The sequence below is a fragment of the Scyliorhinus torazame genome, chromosome 18 (genome assembly GCF_047496885.1).
Source record: "Scyliorhinus torazame isolate Kashiwa2021f chromosome 18, sScyTor2.1, whole genome shotgun sequence".
Lineage (NCBI taxonomy): Eukaryota > Metazoa > Chordata > Chondrichthyes > Carcharhiniformes > Scyliorhinidae > Scyliorhinus > Scyliorhinus torazame.
The window spans coordinates 76536024-76563758 of record NC_092724.1 but is presented as its reverse complement, the minus strand read 5'-3'; the positions used below and the strand labels follow the sequence as shown (position 1 = coordinate 76563758).

Genomic DNA, 27735 nt, shown 5'->3' with positions numbered 1-27735 from the left:
CTGTATGAGACTGAGACACAGGACTGCGTGCTTTGTGAGACTGAGACACAGGACTGTGTGCTGCACGAGACTGAGATACAGGACTGTGTGCTGTTTGAGACTGAGGTACAGGACTGTGTGCTGTGTGAGACTGAGACACAGGACTGTGTGATGTGTGAGACTGAGGTACAGGACTGTGTGCTGAGCGAGACTGAGATACAGGACTGTGTGCTGTGTGAGACTGAGGTACAGGTCTGTGTGCTGTGTGAGACTGAGATAGAGGTCTGTGTGCTGTGTGAGACTGAGGTACAGGTCTGTGTGCTGTGTGAGACTGAGACACAGGACTGTGTGCTGTGTGCGACTGAGACACAGGACTGTGTGCTGTGTGAGACTGAGACACAGGACTGTGTGCTGTGTGAGACTGAGACACAGAATTGTGTGCTGTATGAGACTGAGATACAGGACTGTGTGAGACTGAGATACAGGACTGTGTGGTGTGTGAGACTGAGGTACAGGGACTGTGTGCTGTATAAGACTGAGATACAGGACTGTGTGCTGTGTGCGACTGGGATACAGGACTGTGTGCTGTGTGAGGCTGAGACACAGGACGGTGTGCTGCATGAGACTGAGGTACAGGAATGTGTGCTGTGTGAGACTGAGTTACAGGACTGTGTGCTGAGCGAGACTGAGTTACAGGATTGTGTGCTGTGCGAGACTGAGACACGGGACTGTGTGCTGTACGAGACTGAGACACAGGACTGTGTGCTGTGTGAGACTGAGATACAGGGCTGTGTGCTGTACGAGACTGAGACACAGGCATGTGTGCTCTACGAGACTGAGACACAGGACTGTGTGCCGTATGAGATTGAGATACCGGACTGTGTGCTGTACGAGATTGAGACACAGGACTTGGTGCTGTACGAGATTGAGACACAGGACTTGGTGCTGTACAAGATTGCGAAGCCGGACTCTGTGCTGCACGAGATTGAGATACCGAACTGTGTGCTGTGCGAGATTTAGATACTGGACTGTGTGCTGTACGAGATTGAGGCACCTGATTCCGTGCTGTACGAGACTGAGATACCGGACTGTGTGCTGTATGAGCTTGAGGCACCGGACTGTGTGCTGTAAGAGATTGACATTCCAGACTGTGAGCTGTATGAGATTGAGATACCGGACTGTGTGCTATACGAGATTGAGATTCCGGATTGTGTGCTGTGCAAGATTGAGATACCGGACTTTGTGCTGTATGATATTGTGATACCGGACTGTGTGCTGTATTAGATTGAGATACCGAACTGTGTGCTGTACAAGATTGAGATACTGGACTGTGTGCTGTACAAGATTGAGATACCGGACTTTGTGCTGTATGATATTGTGATACCGGACTGTGTGCTGTATGAGATTGAGATACCGAACTGTGTGCTGTACAAGATTGAGATACTGGACTGTGTGCTGTACAAGATTGAGATACGGGACTGTGTGCTATACAAGATTGAGATACTGGACTGTGTGCTGTACAAGATTGAGATACTGGACTGTGTGCTGTATGAGATTGTGATACCGGACTGTGTGCTGTACAAGATTTAGATACTGGACTGTGTGCTGTACAAGATTGAGATACTGGACTGTGTGCTGTACAAGATTGAGATACGGGACTGTGTGCTATACAAGATTGAGATACTGGACTGTGTGCTGTACAAGATTGAGATACTGGACTGTGTGCTGTATGAGATTGTGATACCGGACTGTGTGCTGTACAAGATTTAGATACTGGACTGTGTGCTGTACAAGATTGAGATTCCGGACTGTGAGCTGTACAAGATTGAGATACCGGACTGTGTGCTATACAAGATTGAGATACTGGACTGTGTGCTGTACAAGATTGAGATACTGGACTGTGTGCTGTATGAGATTGAGATACCGGACTGTGTGCTGCACGAGATTGAGATACCGAACTGTGTGCTGTACAAGGTTGTGGTACCGGAGTGTGTGCTGTACAGGATTGCGATATCAGACTGTGTGCTGTACGTGATTGACATACTGGATTGTGTGCTGTGCGAGATTCGAATCCAGACTGTGTACTCTCCGAGATTGCTTTACTGGACTATGTGCAGTACGTGATTGAGATACCAGATGGTATGCTGTATGAGATTGTGATACTGCAGTGTGTGCTGTACGAGATTGAGATACCGGACTGTGTGCTGGACGAGATTGAGATACCGGACTGTGTGCTGCACGGGATTGAGATTCCGGACTGTGTGCTGCACGAGATTGAGATACCGGACTGTGTGCTGGACGTGATTGAGATACCGGACTGTGAGCTGTATGAGATTGAGATACCGGACTGTGAGCTGTATGAGATTGAGATACCGGACTGTGTGCTATACGAGATTTAGATTCCGGACTGTGTGCTGCACAAGATTGAGATACCGGACTGTGTGCTGTACAAGATTGAGATACCAAACTGTGTGCTGTACAAGATTGAGATACCGGACTGTGTGCTGGACGAGATTGAGATACCGGACTGTGTGCTGCACGAGATTGAGATACCGGACTGTGTGCTGCACGAGATTGAGATACCGGACTGTGTGCTGGACGTGATTGAGATACCGGACTGTGAGCTGTATGAGATTGAGATACCGGACTGTGTGCTGTATGAGATTGAGATACCGGACTGTGTGCTGGACGTGATTGAGATACCGGACTGTGAGCTGTATGTGATTGAGATACCGGACTGTGTGCTCCACGAGATTGAGATACCGGACTGTGAGCTGTATGAGATTGAGATACCGGACTGTGAGCTGTATGAGATTGAGATACCGGACTCTGTGCTATACGAGATTGAGATTCCGGACTGTGTGCTGTACAAGATTGAGATACCGGACTCTGTGCTGTACAAGATTGAGATACCGAACTGTGTGCTGTATGAGATTGAGATACTGGACTGTGTGCTATCGAAGATTGAGATTCCGGACTGTGTGCTGTACCAGATTGAGATACTGGACTGTGTGCTGTACAAGATTGAGATACCGGACTGTGTGCTGTATGAGATTGTGATACCGGACTGTGTGCTGTATGAGATTGTGATACCGGACTGTGTGCTGTATGAGATTGAGATACCGGACTGTGTGCTGTACAACATTGAGATACCGGACTGTGTGCTGTATGAGATTGTGATACCGGACTGTGTGCTGTACAAGATTGAGATACCGGACTGTGTGCTGTATGAGATTGTGATACCGGACTGTGTGCTGTACAAGATTGAGATACCGGACTGTGTGCTGTATGAGATTGTGATACCGGACTGTGTGCTGTACAAGATTTAGATACCGGACTGTGTGCTGTATGAGATTGAGTTATTGAACTGTGTGCTGTACGAGATTCAGAGGTCGGATTGAGTGCTGTACGAGATTGCGATACTGGACTTTGAGCTGTACGAGATTGAGATACCAGACTGTGTGCTGTACAAGATTGAGATACCGGACTGTGTGCTGTATGAGATTGTGATACCGGACTGTGTGCTGTACAAGATTTAGATACCGGACTGTGTGCTGTATGAGATTGAGTTATTGAACTGTGTGCTGTACGAGATTCAGAGGTCAGATTGAGTGCTGTACGAGATTGCGATACTGGACTTTGAGCTGTACGAGATTGAGATACCAGACTGTGTGCTGTACAAGATTGAGATACCGGACTGTGTGCTGCACGAGATTGAGATACCGGACTGTGTGCTGGACGTGATTGAGATACCGGACTGCGAGCTGTATGAGATTGAGATACCGGACTGTGTGCTGCACGAGATTGAGATACCGGACTGTGTGCTGGACGTGATTGAGATACCGGACTGTGAGCTGTATGTGATTGAGATACCGGACTGTGTGCTCCACGAGATTGAGATACCGGACTGTGTGCTGGACGTGATTGAGATACCGGACTGTGAGCTGTATGAGATTGAGATACCGGACTCTGTGCTATACGAGATTGAGATTCCGGACTGTGTGCTGTACCAGATTGAGATACTGGACTGTGTGCTGTACAAGATTGAGATACCGGACTGTGTGCTGTATGAGATTGTGATACCGGACTGTGTGCTGTACAAGATTTAGATACCGGACTGTGTGCTGTATGAGATTGAGTTATTGAACTGTGTGCTGTACGAGATTCAGAGGTCGGATTGAGTGCTGTACGAGATTGCGATACTGGACTTTGAGCTGTACGAGATTGAGATACCGGACTGTGTGCTGTACAACATTGAGATACCGGACTGTGTGCTGTATGAGATTGTGATACCGGACTGTGTGCTGTACAAGATTTAGATACCGGACTGTGTGCTGTATGAGATTGAGTTATTGAACTGTGTGCTGTACGAGATTCAGAGGTTGGATTGAGTGCTGTACGAGATTGCGATACTGGACTTTGAGCTGTACGAGATTGAGATACCGGACTGTGTGCTGTACAACATTGAGATACCGGACTGTGTGCTGTATGAGATTGAGGTACTGGACCGTGTGCTGGACAAGATTGAGGTACTGGGCTGTGTGCTGTACAAGATTGAGATACCGGACTGTGTGCTGTACAAGATTGAGATACCGGATTGTGAGCTGTACAAGATTGAGTTACCTGACTGTATGCTGTACGTGATTGCGATATCGGACTGCCTGCTGTAAGAGATTGCGATACCGGAGTGTGTGCTGCACATGATTGCGATATCGGACTGTGTGCTGTATGAGGGTGAGGTACCGGACTGTGTGCTTTGCAAGATTGAGATACTGGAGAGTGAGCTGTACGAGTTTGAGATACCGGAATGTGTGCTGTACGACATTGATGCAACGGACTGTGTGCTGTACGAGATTGTGATAGCGGACTGCCTGCTGTAAGAGATTGTGATACCGGAGTGTGTGCTGCACATGATTGCGATATCGGACTGTGAGCTGTATGTGATTGAGATACCGGACTGTGTGCTGGACGTGATTGAGATACCGGACTGTGAGCTGTATGTGATTGAGATACCGGACTGTGTGCTGGACGTGATTGAGATACCGGACTGTGAGCTGTATGTGATTGAGATACCGGACTGTGTGCTCCACGAGATTGAGATACCGGACTGTGAGCTGTATGAGATTGAGATACGGACTGTGAGCTGTATGAGATTGAGATACCGGACTCTGTGCTATACGAGATTGAGATTCCGGACTGTGTGCTGTACAAGATTGAGATACCGGACTGTGTGCTGTACAAGATTGAGATACCGAACTGTGTGCTGTATGAGATTGAGATACTGGACTGTGTGCTATCGAAGATTGAGATTCCGGACTGTGTGCTGTACCAGATTGAGATACTGGACTGTGTGCTGTACAAGATTGAGATACCGGACTGTGTGCTGTATGAGATTGTGATACCGGACTGTGTGCTGTACAAGATTTAGATACCGGACTGTGTGCTGTATGAGATTGAGTTATTGAACTGTGTGCTGTACGAGATTCAGAGGTCGGATTGAGTGCTGTACGAGATTGCGATACTGGACTTTGAGCTGTACGAGATTGAGATACCAGACTGTGTGCTGTACAACATTGAGATACCGGACTGTGTGCTGTATGAGATTGAGATACTGGACTGTGTGCTGTACCAGATTGAGATACCGGACTGTGTGCTGTATGAGATTGAGATACCGGACTGTGAGCTGTACGAGATTGAGATACCAGACTGTGTGCTGTACAACATTGAGATTCCGGACTGTGTGCTGTACGAGATTGAGATACCGGACTGTGTGCTGCACGAGATTGAGATACCGAACTGTGTGCTGTCCAAGGTTGTGGTACCGGAGTGTGTGCTGTACAGGATTGCGATATCAGACTGTGTGCTGTATGAGATTGAGATACCGGACTGTGTGCTGTACGAGATTGAGATACCGGACTGTGTGCTGGACGTGATTGAGATACCGGACTGTGAGCTGTATGTGATTGAGATACCGGACTGTGTGCTCCACGAGATTGAGATACCGAACTGTGTGCTGTCCAAGGTTGTGGTACCGGAGTGTGTGCTGTACAGGATTGCGATATCAGACTGTGTGCTGTATGAGATTGAGATACCGGACTGTGTGCTGTACGAGATTGAGATACCGGACTGTGTGCTGGACGTGATTGAGATACCGGACTGTGAGCTGTATGTGATTGAGATACCGGACTGTGTGCTCCACGAGATTGAGATACCGGACTGTGAGCTGTATGAGATTGAGATATCGGACTGTGAGCTGTATGAGATTGAGATACCGGACTCTGTGCTATACGAGATTGAGATTCCGGACTGTGTGCTGTACAAGATTGAGATACCGGACTCTGTGCTGTACAAGATTGAGATACCGAACTGTGTGCTGTATGAGATTGAGATACTGGACTGTGTGCTATCGAAGATTGAGATTCCGGACTGTGTGCTGTACCAGATTGAGATACTGGACTGTGTGCTGTACAAGATTGAGATACCGGACTGTGTGCTGTATGAGATTGTGATACCGGACTGTGTGCTGTACAAGATTTAGATACCGGACTGTGTGCTGTATGAGATTGAGTTATTGAACTGTGTGCTGTACGAGATTCAGAGGTCGGATTGAGTGCTGTACGAGATTGCGATACTGGACTTTGAGCTGTAAGAGATTGAGATACCTGACTGTGTGCTGTATGAGATTGTGATACCGGACTGTGTGCTGTACGAGATTGAGATACCTGACTGTGTGCTGGACAAGATTGCGATACCGGACTGTGTTCTGCACGAGATTGAGATACCGGACTGTGTGCTGGACGTGATTGAGATACCGGTTGTGAGCTGTATGAGATTGAGATACCGGACTGTGTGCTGTACGAGATTGAGATACCGGACTGTGTGCTGGACGTGATTGAGATACCGACTGTGAGCTGTATGAGATTGAGATACCGGACTGTGTGCTGCACGAGATTGAGATACCGGACTGTGTGCTGGACGTGATTGAGATACCGGACTGTGAGCTGTATGTGATTGAGATACCGGACTGTGTGCTCCACGAGATTGAGATACCGGACTGTGTGCTGGACGTGATTGAGATACCGGACTGTGAGCTGTACGAGATTGAGATACCAGACTGTGTGCTGTACAACATTGAGATTCCGGACTGTGTGCTGTACGAGATTGAGATACCGGACTGTGTGCTGCACGAGATTGAGATACCGAACTGTGTGCTGTACAAGGTTGTGGTACCGGAGTGTGTGCTGTACAGGATTGCGATATCAGACTGTGTGCTGTACGTGATTGAGATACTGGATTGTGTGCTGTGCGAGATTCGAATCCAGACTGTGTACTCTCCGAGATTGCTTTACTGGACTATGTGCAGTACGTGATTGGAATACCAGATGGTATGCTGTATGAGATTGTGATACTGCACTGTGTGCTGTACGAGATTGAGATACCGGACTCTGTGCTGGACGAGATTGAGATACCGGACTGTGTGCTGCACGGGATTGAGATTCCGGACTGTGTGCTGCACGAGATTGAGATACCGGACTGTGTGCTATACGAGATTTAGATTCCGGACTGTGTGCTGTACAAGATTGAGATACCGGACTGTGTGCTGTACAAGATTGAGATACCAAACTGTGTGCTGTACAAGATTGAGATACCGGACTGTGTGCTGGACGAGATTGAGATACCGGACTGTGTGCTGCACGAGATTGAGATACCGGACTGTGTGCTGGACGTGATTGAGATACCGGACTGTGAGCTGTATGAGATTGAGATACCGGACTGTGTGCTGTACGAGATTGAGATACCGGACTGTGTGCTGGACGTGATTGAGATACCGGACTGTGAGCTGTATGTGATTGAGATACCGGACTGTGTGCTCCACGAGATTGAGATACTGGACTGTGTGCTGTACAAGATTGAGATACCGGACTGTGTGCTGTATGAGATTGTGATACCGGACTGTGTGCTGTACAAGATTTAGATACCGGACTGTGTGCTGTATGAGATTGAGTTATTGAACTGTGTGCTGTACGAGATTCAGAGGTCGGATTGAGTGCTGTACGAGATTGCGATACTGGACTTTGAGCTGTACGAGATTGAGATACCGGACTGTGTGCTGTACAACATTGAGATACCGGACTGTGTGCTGTATGAGATTGTGATACCGGACTGTGTGCTGTACAAGATTTAGATACCGGACTGTGTGCTGTATGAGATTGAGTTATTGAACTGTGTGCTGTACGAGATTCAGAGGTTGGATTGAGTGCTGTACGAGATTGCGATACTGGACTTTGAGCTGTACGAGATTGAGATACCGGATTGTGTGCTGTACAACATTGAGATACCGGACTGTGTGCTGTATGAGATTGAGGTACTGGACCGTGTGCTGGACAAGATTGAGGTACTGGGCTGTGTGCTGTACAAGATTGAGATACCGGACTGTGTGCTGTACAAGATTGAGATACCGGATTGTGAGCTGTACAAGATTGAGTTACCTGACTGTATGCTGTACGTGATTGCGATATCGGACTGCCTGCTGTAAGAGATTGCGATACCGGAGTGTGTGCTGCACATGATTGCGATATCGGACTGTGTGCTGTATGAGGGTGAGGTACCGGACTGTGTGCTTTGCAAGATTGAGATACTGGAGAGTGAGCTGTACGAGTTTGAGATACCGGAATGTGTGCTGTACGACATTGATGCAACGGACTGTGTGCTGTACGAGATTGTGATAGCGGACTGCCTGCTGTAAGAGATTGTGATACCGGAGTGTGTGCTGCACATGATTGCGATATCGGACTGTGAGCTGTATGTGATTGAGATACCGGACTGTGTGCTGGACGTGATTGAGATACCGGACTGTGAGCTGTATGTGATTGAGATACCGGACTGTGTGCTGGACGTGATTGAGATACCGGACTGTGAGCTGTATGTGATTGAGATACCGGACTGTGTGCTCCACGAGATTGAGATACCGGACTGTGAGCTGTATGAGATTGAGATACGGACTGTGAGCTGTATGAGATTGAGATACCGGACTCTGTGCTATACGAGATTGAGATTCCGGACTGTGTGCTGTACAAGATTGAGATACCGGACTGTGTGCTGTACAAGATTGAGATACCGAACTGTGTGCTGTATGAGATTGAGATACTGGACTGTGTGCTATCGAAGATTGAGATTCCGGACTGTGTGCTGTACCAGATTGAGATACTGGACTGTGTGCTGTACAAGATTGAGATACCGGACTGTGTGCTGTATGAGATTGTGATACCGGACTGTGTGCTGTACAAGATTTAGATACCGGACTGTGTGCTGTATGAGATTGAGTTATTGAACTGTGTGCTGTACGAGATTCAGAGGTCGGATTGAGTGCTGTACGAGATTGCGATACTGGACTTTGAGCTGTACGAGATTGAGATACCAGACTGTGTGCTGTACAACATTGAGATACCGGACTGTGTGCTGTATGAGATTGAGATACTGGACTGTGTGCTGTACCAGATTGAGATACCGGACTGTGTGCTGTATGAGATTGAGATACCGGACTGTGAGCTGTACGAGATTGAGATACCAGACTGTGTGCTGTACAACATTGAGATTCCGGACTGTGTGCTGTACGAGATTGAGATACCGGACTGTGTGCTGCACGAGATTGAGATACCGAACTGTGTGCTGTCCAAGGTTGTGGTACCGGAGTGTGTGCTGTACAGGATTGCGATATCAGACTGTGTGCTGTATGAGATTGAGATACCGGACTGTGTGCTGTACGAGATTGAGATACCGGACTGTGTGCTGGACGTGATTGAGATACCGGACTGTGAGCTGTATGTGATTGAGATACCGGACTGTGTGCTCCACGAGATTGAGATACCGAACTGTGTGCTGTCCAAGGTTGTGGTACCGGAGTGTGTGCTGTACAGGATTGCGATATCAGACTGTGTGCTGTATGAGATTGAGATACCGGACTGTGTGCTGTACGAGATTGAGATACCGGACTGTGTGCTGGACGTGATTGAGATACCGGACTGTGAGCTGTATGAGATTGAGATATCGGACTGTGAGCTGTATGAGATTGAGATACCGGACTCTGTGCTATACGAGATTGAGATTCCGGACTGTGTGCTGTACAAGATTGAGATACCGGACTCTGTGCTGTACAAGATTGAGATACCGAACTGTGTGCTGTATGAGATTGAGATACTGGACTGTGTGCTATCGAAGATTGAGATTCCGGACTGTGTGCTGTACCAGATTGAGATACTGGACTGTGTGCTGTACAAGATTGAGATACCGGACTGTGTGCTGTATGAGATTGTGATACCGGACTGTGTGCTGTACAAGATTTAGATACCGGACTGTGTGCTGTATGAGATTGAGTTATTGAACTGTGTGCTGTACGAGATTCAGAGGTCGGATTGAGTGCTGTACGAGATTGCGATACTGGACTTTGAGCTGTAAGAGATTGAGATACCTGACTGTGTGCTGTATGAGATTGTGATACCGGACTGTGTGCTGTACGAGATTGAGATACCTGACTGTGTGCTGGACAAGATTGCGATACCGGACTGTGTTCTGCACGAGATTGAGATACCGGACTGTGTGCTGGACGTGATTGAGATACCGGTTGTGAGCTGTATGAGATTGAGATACCGGACTGTGTGCTGTACGAGATTGAGATACCGGACTGTGTGCTGGACGTGATTGAGATACCGACTGTGAGCTGTATGAGATTGAGATACCGGACTGTGTGCTGCACGAGATTGAGATACCGGACTGTGTGCTGGACGTGATTGAGATACCGGACTGTGAGCTGTATGTGATTGAGATACCGGACTGTGTGCTCCACGAGATTGAGATACCGGACTGTGTGCTGGACGTGATTGAGATACCGGACTGTGAGCTGTACGAGATTGAGATACCAGACTGTGTGCTGTACAACATTGAGATTCCGGACTGTGTGCTGTACGAGATTGAGATACCGGACTGTGTGCTGCACGAGATTGAGATACCGAACTGTGTGCTGTACAAGGTTGTGGTACCGGAGTGTGTGCTGTACAGGATTGCGATATCAGACTGTGTGCTGTACGTGATTGAGATACTGGATTGTGTGCTGTGCGAGATTCGAATCCAGACTGTGTACTCTCCGAGATTGCTTTACTGGACTATGTGCAGTACGTGATTGGAATACCAGATGGTATGCTGTATGAGATTGTGATACTGCACTGTGTGCTGTACGAGATTGAGATACCGGACTCTGTGCTGGACGAGATTGAGATACCGGACTGTGTGCTGCACGGGATTGAGATTCCGGACTGTGTGCTGCACGAGATTGAGATACCGGACTGTGTGCTATACGAGATTTAGATTCCGGACTGTGTGCTGTACAAGATTGAGATACCGGACTGTGTGCTGTACAAGATTGAGATACCAAACTGTGTGCTGTACAAGATTGAGATACCGGACTGTGTGCTGGACGAGATTGAGATACCGGACTGTGTGCTGCACGAGATTGAGATACCGGACTGTGTGCTGGACGTGATTGAGATACCGGACTGTGAGCTGTATGAGATTGAGATACCGGACTGTGTGCTGTACGAGATTGAGATACCGGACTGTGTGCTGGACGTGATTGAGATACCGGACTGTGAGCTGTATGTGATTGAGATACCGGACTGTGTGCTCCACGAGATTGAGATACCGGACTGTGAGCTGTATGAGATTGAGATACCGGACTGTGAGCTGTATGAGATTGAAATACCGGACTCTGTGCTATACGAGATTGAGATTCCGGACTGTGTGCTGTACAAGATTGAGATACCGGACTCTGTGCTGTACAAGATTGAGATACCGGACTGTGTGCTGTATGAGATTGTGATACCGGACTGTGTGCTGTACAAGATTTAGATACCGGACTGTGTGCTGTATGAGATTGAGTTATTGAACTGTGTGCTGTACGAGATTCAGAGGTCGGATTGAGTGCTGTACGAGATTGCGATACTGGACTTTGAGCTGTACGAGATTGAGATACCAGACTGTGTGCTGTACAAGATTGAGATACCGGACTGTGTGCTGTATGAGATTGTGATACCGGACTGTGTGCTGTACCAGATTGAGATACCGGACTGTGTGCTGTATGAGATTGTGATACCGGACTGTGTGCTGTACGAGATTGAGATACCTGACTGTGTGCTGTATGAGATTGTGATACTGGACTGTGTGCTGTACGAGATTGAGATACCTGACTGTGTGCTGGACAAGATTGCGATACCGGACTGTGTGCTGCACGAGATTGAGATACCGGACTGTGTGCTGGACGTGATTGAGATACCGGACTGCGAGCTGTATGAGATTGAGATACCGGACTGTGTGCTGCACGAGATTGAGATACCGGACTGTGTGCTGGACGTGATTGAGATACCGGACTGTGATCTGTATGTGATTGAGATACCGGACTGTGTGCTCCACGAGATTGAGATACCGGACTGTGTGCTGGACGTGATTGAGATACCGGACTGTGAGCTGTATGAGATTGAGATACCGGACTCTGTGCTATACGAGATTGAGATTCCGGACTGTGTGCTGTACAAGATTGAGATACCGGACTGTGTGCTGTATGAGATTGTGATACCGGACTGTGTGCTGTACAAGATTTAGATACCGGACTGTGTGCTGTATGAGATTGAGTTATTGAACTGTGTGCTGTACGAGATTCAGAGGTCGGATTGAGTGCTGTACGAGATTGCGATACTGGACTTTGAGCTGTACGAGATTGAGATACCGGACTGTGTGCTGTACAACATTGAGATACCGGACTGTGTGCTGTATGAGATTGAGGTACTGGACCGTGTGCTGTACAAGATTGAGGTACTGGACTGTGTGCTGTACAAGATTGAGATACCGGACTGTGTGCTGTACAAGATTGAGATACCGGTCTGTGTGCTGTACAAGATTGAGATACCGGACTGTGTGCTGTGCAAGATTGAGATACCGGATTGTGAGCTGTACAAGATTGAGTTACCTGACTGTATGCTGTACGTGATTGCGATATCGGACTGTGTACTGTATGAGGGTGAGGTACCGGACTGTGTGCTTTGCAAGATTGAGATACTGGAGAGTGAGCTGTACGAGTTTGAGATACCGGAATGTATGCTGTACGACATTGAGGCACCGGACTGTGTGCTGTACGAGATTGTGATAGCGGACTGCCTGCTGTAAGAGATTGTGATACCGGAGTGTGTGCTGCACATGATTGCGATATCGGACTGTGAGCTGTATGTGATTGAGATACCGGACTGTGTGCTGGACGTGATTGAGATACCGGACTGTGAGCTGTATGTGATTGAGATACCGGACTGTGTGCTGGACGTGATTGAGATACCGGACTGTGAGCTGTATGTGATTGAGATACCGGACTGTGTGCTCCACGAGATTGAGATACCGGACTGTGAGCTGTATGAGATTGAGATACGGACTGTGAGCTGTATGAGATTGAGATACCGGACTCTGTGCTATACGAGATTGAGATTCCGGACTGTGTGCTGTACAAGATTGAGATACCGGACTGTGTGCTGTACAAGATTGAGATACCGAACTGTGTGCTGTATGAGATTGAGATACTGGACTGTGTGCTGTATGAGATTGAGATACTGGACTGTGTGCTGTACCAGATTGAGATACCGGACTCTGTGCTGTATGAGATTGTGATACCGGACTGTGTGCTGTAAGAGATTGAGATACCTGACTGTGTGCTGTATGAGATTGTGATACCGGACTCTGTGCTATACGAGATTGAGATTCCGGACTGTGTGCTGTACCAGATTGAGATACTGGACTGTGTGCTGTACAAGATTGAGATACCGGACTGTGTGCTGTATGAGATTGTGATACCGGACTGTGTGCTGTACAAGATTTAGATACCGGACTGTGTGCTGTATGAGATTGAGTTATTGAACTGTGTGCTGTACGAGATTCAGAGGTCGGATTGAGTGCTGTACGAGATTGCGATACTGGACTTTGAGCTGTACGAGATTGAGATACCAGACTGTGTGCTGTACAACATTGAGATACCGGACTGTGTGCTGTATGAGATTGAGATACTGGACTGTGTGCTGTACCAGATTGAGATACCGGACTGTGTGCTGTATGAGATTGTGATAACGGACTGTGTGCTGTAAGAGATTGAGATACCTGACTGTGTGCTGTATGAGATTGTGATACCGGACTGTGTGCTGCACGAGATTGAGATACCGGACTGTGTGCTGGACGTGATTGAGATACCGGTTGTGAGCTGTATGAGATTGAGATACCGGACTGTGTGCTGTACGAGATTGAGATACCGGACTGTGTGCTGGACGTGATTGAGATACCGGACTGTGAGCTGTATGAGATTGAGATACCGGACTGTGTGCTGCACGAGATTGAGATACCGGACTGTGTGCTGGACGTGATTGAGATACCGGACTGTGAGCTGTATGTGATTGAGATACCGGACTGTGTGCTCCACGAGATTGAGATACCGGACTGTGTGCTGGACGTGATTGAGATACCGGACTGTGAGCTGTATGAGATTGAGATACCGGACTCTGTGCTATACGAGATTGAGATTCCGGACTGTGTGCTGTACCAGATTGAGACACTGGACTGTGTGCTGTACAAGATTGAGATACCGGACTGTGTGCTGTATGAGATTGTGATACCGGACTGTGTGCTGTACAAGATTTAGATACCGGACTGTGTGCTGTATGAGATTGAGTTATTGAACTGTGTGCTGTACGAGATTCAGAGGTCGGATTGAGTGCTGTACGAGATTGCGATACTGGACTTTGAGCTGTACGAGATTGAGATACCGGACTGTGTGCTGTACAAGATTGAGGTACTGGACCGTGTGCTGTACAAGATTGAGGTACTGGACTGTGCGCTGTACAAGATTGAGATACCGGACTGTGTGCTGTACAAGATTGAGATACCGGTCTGTGTGCTGTACAAGATTGAGATACCGGACTGTGTGCTGTATGAGATTGAGATACCGGACTGTGTGCTGCACGAGAATGAGATACCGGACTGTGTGCTGTGCAAGATTGAGGTACCGGATTGTGAGCTGTACAAGATTGAGTTACCTGACTGTATGCTGTACGTGATTGCGATATCGGACTGTGTACTGTATGAGGGTGAGGTACCGGACTGTGTGCTTTGCAAGATTGAGATACTGGAGAGTGAGCTGTACGAGTTTGAGATACCGGAATGTGTGCTGTACGACATTGAGGCACCGGACTGTGTGCTGTACGAGATTGTGATAGCGGACTGCCTGCTGTAAGAGATTGTGATACCGGAGTGTGTGCTGCACATGATTGCGATATCGGACTGTGTGCTGTATGAGGGTGAGGTACCGGACTGTGTGCTTTGCAAGATTGAGATACTGGAGAGTGAGCTGTACGAGTTTGAGATACCGGAATGCTGTACGACATTGAGGCACCGGACTGTGTGCTGTACGAGATTGTGATAGCGGACTGCCTGCTGTAAGAGATTGTGATACCGGAGTGTGTGCTGCACATGATTGCGATATCGGACTGTGTGCTGTATGAGGGTGAGGTACCGGACTGTGTGCTTTGCAAGATTGAGATACTGGAGAGTGAGCTGTACGAGTTTGAGATACCGGAATGCTGTACGACATTGAGGCACCGGACTGTGTGCTGTACGAGATTGTGATAGCGGACTGCCTGCTGTAAGAGATTGCGATACCGGAGTGTGTGCTGCACATGATTGCGATATCGGGCTGTGTGCTGTACGACGTTGAGATACTGGATTGTCTGCTGTACGAGATTGCGATACCGGACTGTGTGCTGTACAAGACTGAGACACAGGACTGTGTGTTGTACGAGACTGAGATACTGCTGTTTATGCTGTACAAGATTGTGATACCGGACTGTGTGCTGTACGAGATTGAAATACCGGACTGTGTGCTGTTGGAGATTGAGATACCGGATTGTGTTCTGTATGAGATTGAGATATCGGACAGTGTGCTGTACGAAATTAAGATACCAGACTGTGTGCTGTATGAGATTGATTTCCGAACTGTGTGCTGTACGAGTTGTACCTGCCAGGATCCTTTCATGTCCCTGTTTTGTTCTCCTAATTTTCTTTTTCAGTTCCCTTTTGCACATTCTATATACCTCTCGGGCAACTGCTGTTTTGAACCCTCAAAATCTGCCATTAGTATCCCTTTTTCTCCTGATACCATGCTGCATATCCTTTGAAATCCAGGCCTCTGTGGATTTGTTGGTCCCACCCTTTTTCTTGATTGGAACATGTTGGCCCTGGACTCTCCATATTTCTTTCTTGAATGCTTCCCACTGTTCTGTCACAGATTCGCCTAAAAGCCTGCTCCCAGTCCACTTGGCCAAATCATATCAGATCTTATTAAAATCGGCCTTTCCCCAGTTTAGAACACATCTCAGACCCATTGTTGCCCTTTTCCATCACAATCTTGAAATTAACAGAGTTATGATCACTATCTGAAAAATGCTGCCCACTGATACTTCACCCACTTGCCCAGCCTCGTTACCGAAGTCATCTTTTGTCAACTTCAGCTGATTTATCAATGATCTTGAAAGAACATAGAGAAGTACAGCACAGGAACAAGCCCTATGGACCTCCAAGCCTGCGCGATCATGCTGCCCATCTAATAAAGAACAAAGAACAATACAGCACCAGAAACAGGCCCATTGGCCCTCCAAGTTTGTAGCGGTCATGATACCACCCTTTGCCAAAATCCTCAGCACTTCCATGTGCCGTAACCCTCTATACCCATCCTATCCATGTGTTTGTCAAGATGCCTTTTGAAAGAACAAAATCTAAAATCTTCTACACTTCCAGGGTCCGTGTTTGTATTTTCCTTCAATCATAAAGTCAGAAGCCAATTTGTCCCACTCTCCTGCTCTTTACACGTTGTCCTTTCATTTTCTTTGATTCCATTGTTTATCCAATTACATTTCAAAATGTTGATCAGTTCAAGTTCACAAAGCCATACTCCTAATCTGGGCTTTAAGCAAGCACAGTTACAAAATTAACGTTATCATGTTTGTGCGCGTCTTTGTCTGAGTTGGGGGTATTTATGAGAGACACGTATCATGTGTGTAGTATATCTGTGTCTAACAACAATTGGATACCTCCTCAGATCATACGGGATACTTACTCTGACAGCTGTGTACGCATTTCAAAGGAGGAGCGAAGCAAGATGCGGGACCTGTTAGGTACGTTGTGGGTTGGGGGGAAATTCCCTCTTTCAACATTAGTGACTATTGGGTCAAAGGAAAGATGAGAAGGACATGTAATTGTTGGGGTCAGCAGGGATAACAGTGAACAGATGGTACCTCCAGACCTGACGATCTTTATGGACTGCAAGGGGTATTTGTTACAGACGGACCATCTCCAGGGAGCGGGGGTCAGCTCAACAGGCAAATGTATCCCAATGAGGAAGGAGTAAGCGGTCTGATCAGTTTGTGTGAGGAATTTGCTCCAACAATTATGAAATTAAAATGAAAATCGCTTATTGTCACAAGTCGGCTTCAAATGAAGCTCCTGTGAAAAGCCCCTAGTCGCCATATTCCGGCGCCTGTTCGGGGAGGCTGGTACGGGAATAGAACCCGTGCTGCTGACCCGCCTTGGTCTGCTTTAAAAGCCAGCAATTTAGCTGGCTGGCAATTAGTGTTTAAAGACTTACAAGAGCTCACACATATACATGCTGAGGCCTTCATTTTATTTTGGTTCAACATTACCATGTTCTTGCTCACAGCTGAACTTCATGTTGGCACTGATGCCCAGTTGGTGAAGGACATTGGGCTGAAAAAGCGGATTGTGGTGGCTGCACGTGACAACTGGTCTGTGTATTTTTCTCGACTGTTTTCTGTCAGTGTAAGTACAGCAACAATGCCTTTGTGGAATTGATTTTAGTGTATATGTGTTTTATATATCTACAGGATATTGAAAATCTAGCACTGTATAAAAATATACTTCCTGTTTTCACATTCATCACACACTTTCTCTGGTGTGAATTATTTTCTTTTTAATTTAGTGTACCCAATTCTTTTTTCCAATTAAGGGGCAATTTGGCATGGCCAATCCACGTACCCTGCACATTTTTGGGTTGCGGGGGATGAGATCCATGCAGACATGGGAAGAATGTGCAAACTCCACACGGACAGTGACCCAGGGACCGGATTAAACCTGGGTCCTCAGCGCTGATCGGCAACAGTGCTAACCATTGCGCCACCGTGCCACCCCTCGGTGTGAATTTCTATGTAAATATTTCAAATTCAATTTCCCTTCGTGAACTTTTCATTGCTGATGAAGAAGGAACCAAATCACTCAAAATGTTTCCTCATTTCTCTCAGCAGTTGAAATTTCTAAACAGTATGTTTTCTAAATAAAATACAAAAGTACTTATTGATTACTTTTGCCCAGTGTACTGTCTTTTGTGTCTAATGTTGTTATTTATAAAGCTTTTTAACTATCAATATCTTAATTTTAGAATTCCCATCCTTGTTTCTAAATCCCTCCATGGCCTCACCTTTCTTTATCTCTGTAACCTCCTCAAGACCCACAACACTGAGATATCTCCTCTGTTCTATTCCTAGCCTCTCGAGCACCCTGGATTTTAATTGTCTCTCAATTGATAACCTTACCTTCAGCTGCGTAGGCCCTAATCTCTGGAGTGACCCTCATACCTCATTTTCCCCTTTTACGGCACTTCTTAAAAACAACCTCTCTGACAATCATTTGGTCATCAGACCTAATGGGCAGGATTTGCCGCTTGTTGACACCGGCGAGAAATTCCGGTCCCACACCGACGCACGGGTTTCCCAGCAATGAGGGGGGCTGAGATCTCGCTGGCTGGCCATTCCCCCACCAAGAAACACGCGGCGGGGTGGTCGATAATCCCGGCCGATACCTTCTTATGTGGCTCAGTGTCGCACTTTGTTTTCGAATTTCCCCCATGAAGCATCTTGAGATGTTTTATTATATTAGCAGTGTTATACAAAGATGAGTTTTGTTGTAGTTCATTTTCTTCTTTAAGTGCTTTAATAATCTTTCTCTCTCGCCCTCCAATGGTATATGAAGTGTCTTGAAACATTTATGATGTTAAAGGTGTATCTAAATATATATTGTTATTTTTAATAAAATATTTACTCTGAGGCCTTGGCCTGTCTCAAAAGCCTTGGATTCCATGGGAATGTTTTTAACTTCACTATTAGAAGATCTTTCAATCACCTCTGTGCATTCTGAATATATTCAGTTGCTAAATATCCCTGCAAATGTATTTTGTGTGTATAAGTTTTTGAAGTATTAAAGTACCAATGTCTTTAGTTTAAAATTTGAATTCTTGCTTTCAAATCCCTCTCTCGCCTTGTCCCTCTCTCTATCTCTGTAATCTCCTTCAGCCCCTCCCACAACCCTCCCAGGTATCTTGCCTCTTGAGCATCCCAATGAGCAGTTTTGGAGTATAGATATGAATGTCCCTTTGCCCTGTGAAAATCCGCAAGTTCCTTTGCTTTTTCCTGCCCGCCGCTGTCAATGGGATTTTCAAATTAATCCCCCCCCCCCCCCCCCCCCCCCCCCCCCCCCCCCCCCCCCCCGCTGCCATCAAGAAACCCATGGCAGTCATTTGCCATCAGCAGGACCAGAAAGGTCTGCTGGCGAGAATGGCCAAAACAATTCCCCCCTCTGTTTCCTGTCACTCAGCCAATTCCATATTAATGGTGCTGCTGTCCCTTTTGCTCCATGAACTCTAACTTTGTTCCTAGGTCTGCTGTGTGGCAGCATATCGAATGTCATTTGTAAGTCCATGTGCACCACATCCACCCTATTACCTTCATCAGCCTTCTCTGTTAACCCATCAAAAAATTCAGGTTAAACACTATTTACCCTGAACAATGCCACACTGATTTTCTTTAATTAACCTGCATTAACTCAAGTGATTCTTAATTTTGTCCTGAATTATGTTTCTAAAAGCATTCCCACCACCAAGGTTAACCTGACAGGCCTGTATTTTCTGGGCTTATCTTTACTGCCTTTTTTGGACAAGGATGTAACATTTGCAATTCTCCAGTCCTTTGGCATCACCCCCGAGTGTAAAGAATATTTCCAAATTATGACTCGTGCCTCTGCAATTACCGCTCACTCTTACTTCAATATCCTTGGATGCGTTTCATCCGGTCCTGGTGCTTTATCAACTTAAAGTACAGGCAGCCTCTCCAACAGCCCCTCCTTGTAAATTTTAAACAATTCAGTTGTTTAAACTGCCTCCACTTTCACCACGACGAGGGCAACATCATCTTCCTTGGCAATTGCCATTATCGTTATTTGTTACAGTTAGAAAATAAAACAAAGATTAATCATTGAGAATTAATTTTTGAGTTCATCATCTCCTTAGGTTGAATCAATTCAGTGAAAAGAATGTTCTCTTCTTAACCATTTTGAACTATAAAGATTAATTTATGTAAAAACTTGTTAACTAAACCATTTTTAATGAATTTTTATTTGTTTACTGCATAAGCCGTTATTTGTTTAGTACCTCTGTACTCCTGGCACAAGACAACAGGAGAGGGCGGCACAGTGGTTAGCATCGCTGTCTCATAGCGCCAGGGAACCGGGTTCAATTCCGGCTTGGGTCACTGTCTGTGTGGAGTTTGTACGTTCTCCCCATGTCTGCTTGGGTTTCCTCCGGGTGCTCCGGTTTCCTCCCACAGTCCAAAGATGTACGGGGTAGGTGGGTTGACCATGATAAGTTGCCCCTTAATGTCCAGGGATGTGCAGGTTAGCTTATGGGGTTGCGGGAATAGGGTGGGGTGGGGCGGATGGACATAGGGAGTCAGTGCAGACTCGATGGGCAGAATGGCCTCCTTCTGTAATGCAGGGGTTCTGTGACGCTATGAAGATCAAGAACTTACAAGTCCACAGCCAATTGATTCTTTTGTTCACTCAATTTCAGAAGGCATTTTATCTTAAATAACAGGCAACACAATAACGGGCTTGGAGGGCCGAAGGGCCTGTTCCTGTACTGTACTTTTCTTTGTTCTTTGTTCTTAAATGTGTTGTGACAGGATATCAAGACAGGAATCAGCTGATGATGGAGAACATGGCAGTGGAAATCCCAGATACTGCAGAAAAGATTTTAGGCAGGTTGGGAAAGGAAGCTTAAAAGTGGGAGTGAGTTGAGAAACAGAACATGAATGTTTAGGTCCGATTCTCCTGGTCCAATAAGGTGCCCAATGATTTCGGACTGAGATGAGAAGAAACCACTTCACTCAAGGGTTGTGAATCTGTGGAATTCTCTGCCTCAGAGAATTGTGAATGCTCCATCATTGAATATAAGGATGTGGGCCAGACAGAATTTTAGTCTTTCAGAGAATTAAGGGATATGAGGAGTGGGTGGGAAAATGGAGTTAAAGCCCAAAATCAGTCAGGGTCATATTGAATGGCGGAGCAGGCTTGATGGGCCGAAAGGTCTACTCGTACTCCTATTTCTTGATTTCTTTCCCACTCAATTTTCTATCCGCACACACTGAAGTGATGTTGGAGTACTGGTTCAGCTCTCTCAAAAGATCAGAGTGTATACTCCTGAACAGACTGCTGTTGATAACGTGAAGGAAGGTTTGAAGCAGAGAGGTGCTGATAATATGTCGTATAGTGGTTGTGCTGAATTGGCCACACCCTCCTGTTTTTGTTTCAGGGTGACATTGGCAGCAATGTGGACGTTCTCAGCGTCTCTCACCGAGGCATCAAACTGTTAAAGTCAGTGAAAGCAGTCGGAATGAACCTAGAATATTACAAAGTTCTTCAGAGTTACAGGTAACAGATGGAGAAATAAACTTTCATGTGTTAGTGTGTAATTCAGGTACGCCAGTGTGTCCGACACTGTTAGTGTCTTTGGCTGTGTTAGTGTCATGCGAGAGTGCCTTTAAGAACTGGATGTTTAAGCAATGTTCCTTTAAGAAAACAGGGATGTCAGAGAGTGGGTGGGGCTCAGCTCAGCCATTTTGCAGGTTCTTAGTTTCAGTTTTGAAAAGAACCTGGCTGGTTTTGCTGAGAGCAGCTAAAAAAAGAACCTGGCTGGTTTTGCTGAGAGCAGTTTAAAAGTGCCTGGCTGTTTTGCTGTGAGCTGATTAAAAAGTAGAAAGCCAGGTTTGAGAAAGCAGTTCGGGTGTGTCTGAGGGATTCCAGAGAGCTGCATGAAGAAAAGCAAGGTGCTGGAGCTGAAATCAACCAAGCTAATATATCTCTGCCATTCTACAGAAAATATATATATCCTTTAACCTGATGTGATACTGTTTAAAGGTGTTAAGTCTCTTGGAAGTTTGAAGGAACATTTTAAGGAGTTATTTACTGTTGCAATATTTTCTGAATTATCTTTGAAGTAAGGAGTGTTAAGAGATCCAATGTTTATTTAAGATGTTAAGTTGAGTTCATGGAATAAACAGTGTTTTGTGTTTAAAAACCCACGTGCCCATAATTGTAATCCCACACCTAGGGAAAAAGCCACATGCTCGGAAAAGCAACAAATCCATTAAAGGGAGAGGTTGGTTGAACCCCATGATACATTTTGGGGTTCTGAAAACGCCTCGCCCAGAACAGTTAGCATGTCTGGATGTGTCAGTATGGACCTGCACGTGTGTGTGTGTGTGTGTCATCATATGTATGTGTCATCATTTGTGTGTGCCATTGTGTGTGTTAAAACAGATCCTTTAAAACAGAGAAGAGGAGGAATTTCTTCAGCCAGAGGGTGGTGAATCTGTGGAATTCTTTGCCGCAGAAGGCTGTATGTTATTCTCTAAGTCTGAATAAAGATTGTAGACTTCCAGTTAACACAAATACTTCTCTGTTTGTAAAGACTGACAGTATTGATTTTGTTTTTGTTCATAAGCAAGGCATTTTTGTATAGCAGTTTCTAGAGTTAGATGCTTATTTTGTGATAGTTCTTCCCTCAAATTTTTATCAGATAGTCCAGAAATTAATGAAAAAAATAAAAAATGAAATGATTGCATTATCACAGTGCCTCTGAGATCAATATAATCACAGCCTTGTGGTATTAACTTGAGATTTGTAATACAATCAGAGATGGGCCCTCCGTTTCTCTGACAAGAGTTAACTCTTTCCAGCATCGCACCAGCCTGACTGTTACAGCGTTTAGCAAATTCTTTGCGTATACCGTCTACTGGGCAGCACGGTAGCATGGTGGTTAGCACAATTGCTTCACAGCTCTCGGGTCCCATGTTCGATTCCCGGCTTGGGTCACTGTCTGTGCGGAGTCTGCATATTCTCCCAGTGTGTGCGTGGGTTTCCTCCGGGTGCTCCGGTTTCCTCCCACAGTCCAAAGATGCACAGGTTAGGTGGATTGGCCATGCTAAATTGCCCTTAGTGTCTAAAAAATTGCCCTTAGTGTTGGGTGGGGTTACTGGGTTATGGGGATAGGGTGGAGGTGTGGGCTTGGATAGGGTGCTCTTTCAAAGAGCCGGTGAAGACTCGATGGGCCAAATGGCCTCCTTCTGCACTGTAAATTCTATGATTCTATGATACTTTGGTGTTGTCTTCACCTTCTAAGTAATTAAAGCTATTATACATTTCTGTAGCTTCATGCCCTCCTGTTGAGAGTAGTAGAGCTATTTTTGTTGCGTCAGAGGCAGTGCTTAAATCATTAGCTGTAATAAATATTTGGAACAGCTGTTCAAACATTTTCCAGTTATAACTTAAATTATCGGCTATTTCCAGCAGCCACGGAGTTCCAACAAGTTCCATCGAATCAGTTAGTCATTGAGGATCCGTTTGCTGCGAAGTCTTCCACAGTCGAATATCCGGTTTAAGTTTTTCTTCTCTTGCTGGTGTCTAGCTAGCTTTCTGAAATCACTCCTGGTATCATATGTTATTCTCTAAGTCTGAATAAAGATTGTAGACTTCCAGTTAACACAAATACTTTATTCAGTAGGTTTGTTCTGTTTCCAGAGCTTAACTAGATATAATGCAGTCAAGCGGTATGACCAGTGAAGCTAAGGTAAGCTGCCTATGCTGAGCTGTCTCTGTCTGCTGCAGCTCACTAGCCCTGTGCTTCTGAAAGAGGCGGATCCTACCTTGGGCTGGACCCTTTATACCCGTCTCTGATGCCCTCTAGTGATGCTGTGGCTGTTACATCAGTCTGCAGTCCCTGGTGTATGTGCAGATGTATGTACAGATGTGCAGATCACTACAGGCTATGGAGGCCAAATCACTGAGTGTCTTTAAGACTGTAGCCATCTAAGATGGCCACTTGCAAAGGGTCATGGGAATTATGGCCAACCCAGGACTCAGACAGATACAGAGCCTATGTGTATTTGAAACACAGGTAACCAGACCTGATCGACCCCCCCCCCCCCAACCGCCCGCTCGTTTGCATTTTAATGGCCCATTTTCCCAGGACAATAGAACTCCAGTCAAGCAACCAGTACAGCCACAGACTGATCGGCGCCACTCCCTTTAATCAGAGAGCCCAACTGCCAAGGTCAATGACCGCTAAGGACCCGCCCAGCTACCAAGGCACCCACTCCTTTATTGGCCGAAATTGAAGACAGAAGAGACCTGTCGACTATTGTGTCCAAGATTAAGGACCGCCCCAAAGAGCGCAAAATCCCAGAGGGATAAAAGAGGACACAGCCATGTGTTCTGTCTCTTTTGGATCCGGCCTATGCCAAACCACTTGTAGCAGGTACAGCCAGCCAGGTTCAAGACCAACGATCGCTACCTGACGGATGAGCCCAGTAGAGACAGAGCCACTTTCTTCGAACCAGCCAAATGAAATCCAGGTAAAGGCCTTATCCATTTGCACAGTGCCCGTCACCCTGAAGTTAAGTATAGGTTATTGCATCTGATAGGTGTAGTTTAAATCGTAGTAGATATTGTGTTTGCATATCAAGGTAACTCTTGTGTATGTAAATAACCCATCTTTTGAACTAACTAACTGGTTGTGTGGTCATTTGATCGATATAAGGGAAGGCTTGTGGTTCACCAACATCATTATTGGCGATGTGTTGGGATCGAAAATTAGCAACATTATTGGCAACCTCTGACGGGACTCAATTAGAAGTGACTTTGTTGCTCTGAGAGAACCAACAAACTTTGAATCCAATTGCGAGAAAGAGAAAGAACCACAAGTGCATGTCCTATATCGACCAAATAACCAAATTTCGGAAGTGTGTACTAACCTGCATGCGTACCTAACAGGAAGAGTAAGCTTAACTCGATAGAATTGTGTACAACTGTCGAGGGATTGTGAGCCGGAAAATAGCTTAAGCCATACCCACTGTTCAAATCGCCGCCTTATTCCCCTGTCCCAAATTAAAAGTAGAGCAAGAGATAAGAGAAGTAATGGCCACTAAAGCAATGGAACGATTGATGAATCCACAGGAACCCGAGGTCGCAGTGACCAACAGAGCAGAGCAATGCCCCATATGGGAGGAAGAGTTAAGGAAATACTTAAAGGGGAAAGGATTGGTTGAATTTTTGTGCTAATGATGAATCAGGTCCAGGAAAGATAGGACAAACTTGGTGGCAGAACCTAAGCGAGGTCCACAAGAAAAATGTAGGGAAGTCCGAAATCCGATGGCAATAGTGTCCTGTTTGCCACAGTTGCGAGGCACAGAGGAGGTTGTGAAGACGCTCTGTAGGCAGTTAATTGAGAAGGAAGAAAAGAACGAGGGAAACAGTAACAAAAGCGAGAAGATAATTGAGCAACTCCGGGAACAGTTAGCAGCTAAGGATAAAGAAATGGCTGATGTAAAATGTGCACATAAATCTTGTCTAGTTCACCTTAGTAGCTTCCAGACCCAGTACGATAAAGCCTACCAAGATACACAGCGTACAGTCCTGGTAAGAGAGGAAACAGAACAGGTCGCCCAGCTAACTAGCAAATGTGCAGACTTAAAAGCAGCTTTGAGAGCGCTCCATAGTTCCACCAAGGAACAGAGGCAGAGTACCGTTGACCATGCTAAATGCCGACAGAAGATAGAAAGGTTAGTCGCTACTCTCAGTACAGAATGGCTTCAGGTACACTTTCGGGCAGGATTTTGATGAGGAAGATGCTCCCGATTGGCAAGAATTAAACGAAAGCGCCCAGAGATACATCGAGGACATGGGAAATCAAAATCGAGCCCCCCACACCCCAAAAAGAAAAGCACCCGCACCACCGACTGCGCAGGCAGCACACACCCCCACTCGCAATTCGACCCCCATGAATCCAGTTACCACACAACGCAAGTCATCGGATCAGCATGAGCCTGATATCGTTTACACTACCCAACTATCCATAACCCAATTAAGAGAAGCTTGCACGAAAATTAGTCCATTCCAGCCCAACGCAGACCCGCACAGCTTCTTTGAGGAGATGCGCCAACAAAAGGTTATGTACGGCCTCGACCAGAGAGAGGAAGTAAAGCTAATAGGTATGAGCCTTAGCCAATCCATAAGATCAGCTTTGCCAGAACCCCAAAATGTAGTCGGAGGAACACTACAGGAAATGAAAAAAGCCATATTAGAAGCCATCGGGTATAACAAAGGAGATCCAGTCGAGGATTTAAATCACTGCAGGCAAAAGAAGGTAGAGCATCCGACCGCATTTGCTGGTCGTCTATGGATTCATTTCATGGCAGTCTACGAACAATTGAACCGCGCCCACCTAAATGAGGAGGACACCACTAAATGGTCCCACACCTTAGTCTCGCATGCCACAGACGCAGGTCAAAGGGCTCGTGTAAACTACGACCCCGCAGACCACACACACAATGAAGTCTGGGTATTGAAATGACTTTCTAGAGCATGGGAACAAACCCTACACCGACAGACAGATCAGGACGAGATAGAAGCAAACATGCACCCACTTAGGACTAGCCAGGACCCAGCATGGATAAACTAGGGTAGACACGAGGGACAGCACCCCAGAGCATAGGCACCACGAGGTTGTTACAATTGTAGCCACATGGGACATTACGCCCGCGACTGCCGACAAACCCCCCCGAACCAGCAACGATACCAACAACCAAACCCCCCACCTAGGAACAATGTCAGGCCCATGCATAATGTTAGCACCCGTTCAGACGATTTAGGGTTTAACTCCACAGATTGACAGTGATCGTACACCCCAACTTGGGTCTGTGATACACGCTGGGACAAATCAGGCAGACCAGTAGTTATAGGCACAGTCCGGGGACATACAGTCGATTTTCTTTGGGATACAGGATGATCCCGCATCACATTAAACTCCTCCACCATGTTTCAACAGGACAAATGGCCCACCACAGACACCATCACCTTGAGTGGATTCACCGGCCACATACAGCAAGGATACACCACAGCTCCCGTACCCATTCAGACAGGAACATTAGCACCAGACACCCCATTGTTTTAGTTGACTTACCCCAAACAGCAGAGCACATTTTAGGCATTGATTTTATGAGCTCCCATAACCTTACGTTTGACCCAGTAAACAAATGTGTATGGCGAATGGCCAAGATAGCTAGGGCTCCCGCTACGCTCGCAGTAGGGGATTATGAAAACAGGATTTGCCCTGTAGGGGACTATTGATTTAATCTGCAAACAATTAGTGCAGGCCAGACGATTAGAGAGGTGCTCATAAAACACAAAGCTTCCTTCGCACAACACAAACACGATTGGGGGAAGATCTCAGGTACGGTAAAGATTTCAGGTCCCGATCCAAAGCCACAAAAGCAATACGGTTTCCCA

General features: G+C 46.3%; 1 protein-coding gene across 1 annotated transcript in view; it reads left to right on the top strand.

Annotated features, from left to right (window-relative positions):
* LOC140395321 (unconventional myosin-XVB-like) overlaps positions 1–27735 on the top strand; it is a 344508-nt gene that overhangs the window by 66996 nt on the left and 249777 nt on the right. The window contains exons 5-7 of the mRNA XM_072482943.1: positions 17150–17225; positions 17768–17886; positions 21704–21822. Coding sequence (XP_072339044.1) covers positions 17150–17225; positions 17768–17886; positions 21704–21822 — 314 coding nt within the window. The remainder of the gene's footprint in view (positions 1–17149; positions 17226–17767; positions 17887–21703; positions 21823–27735) is intronic.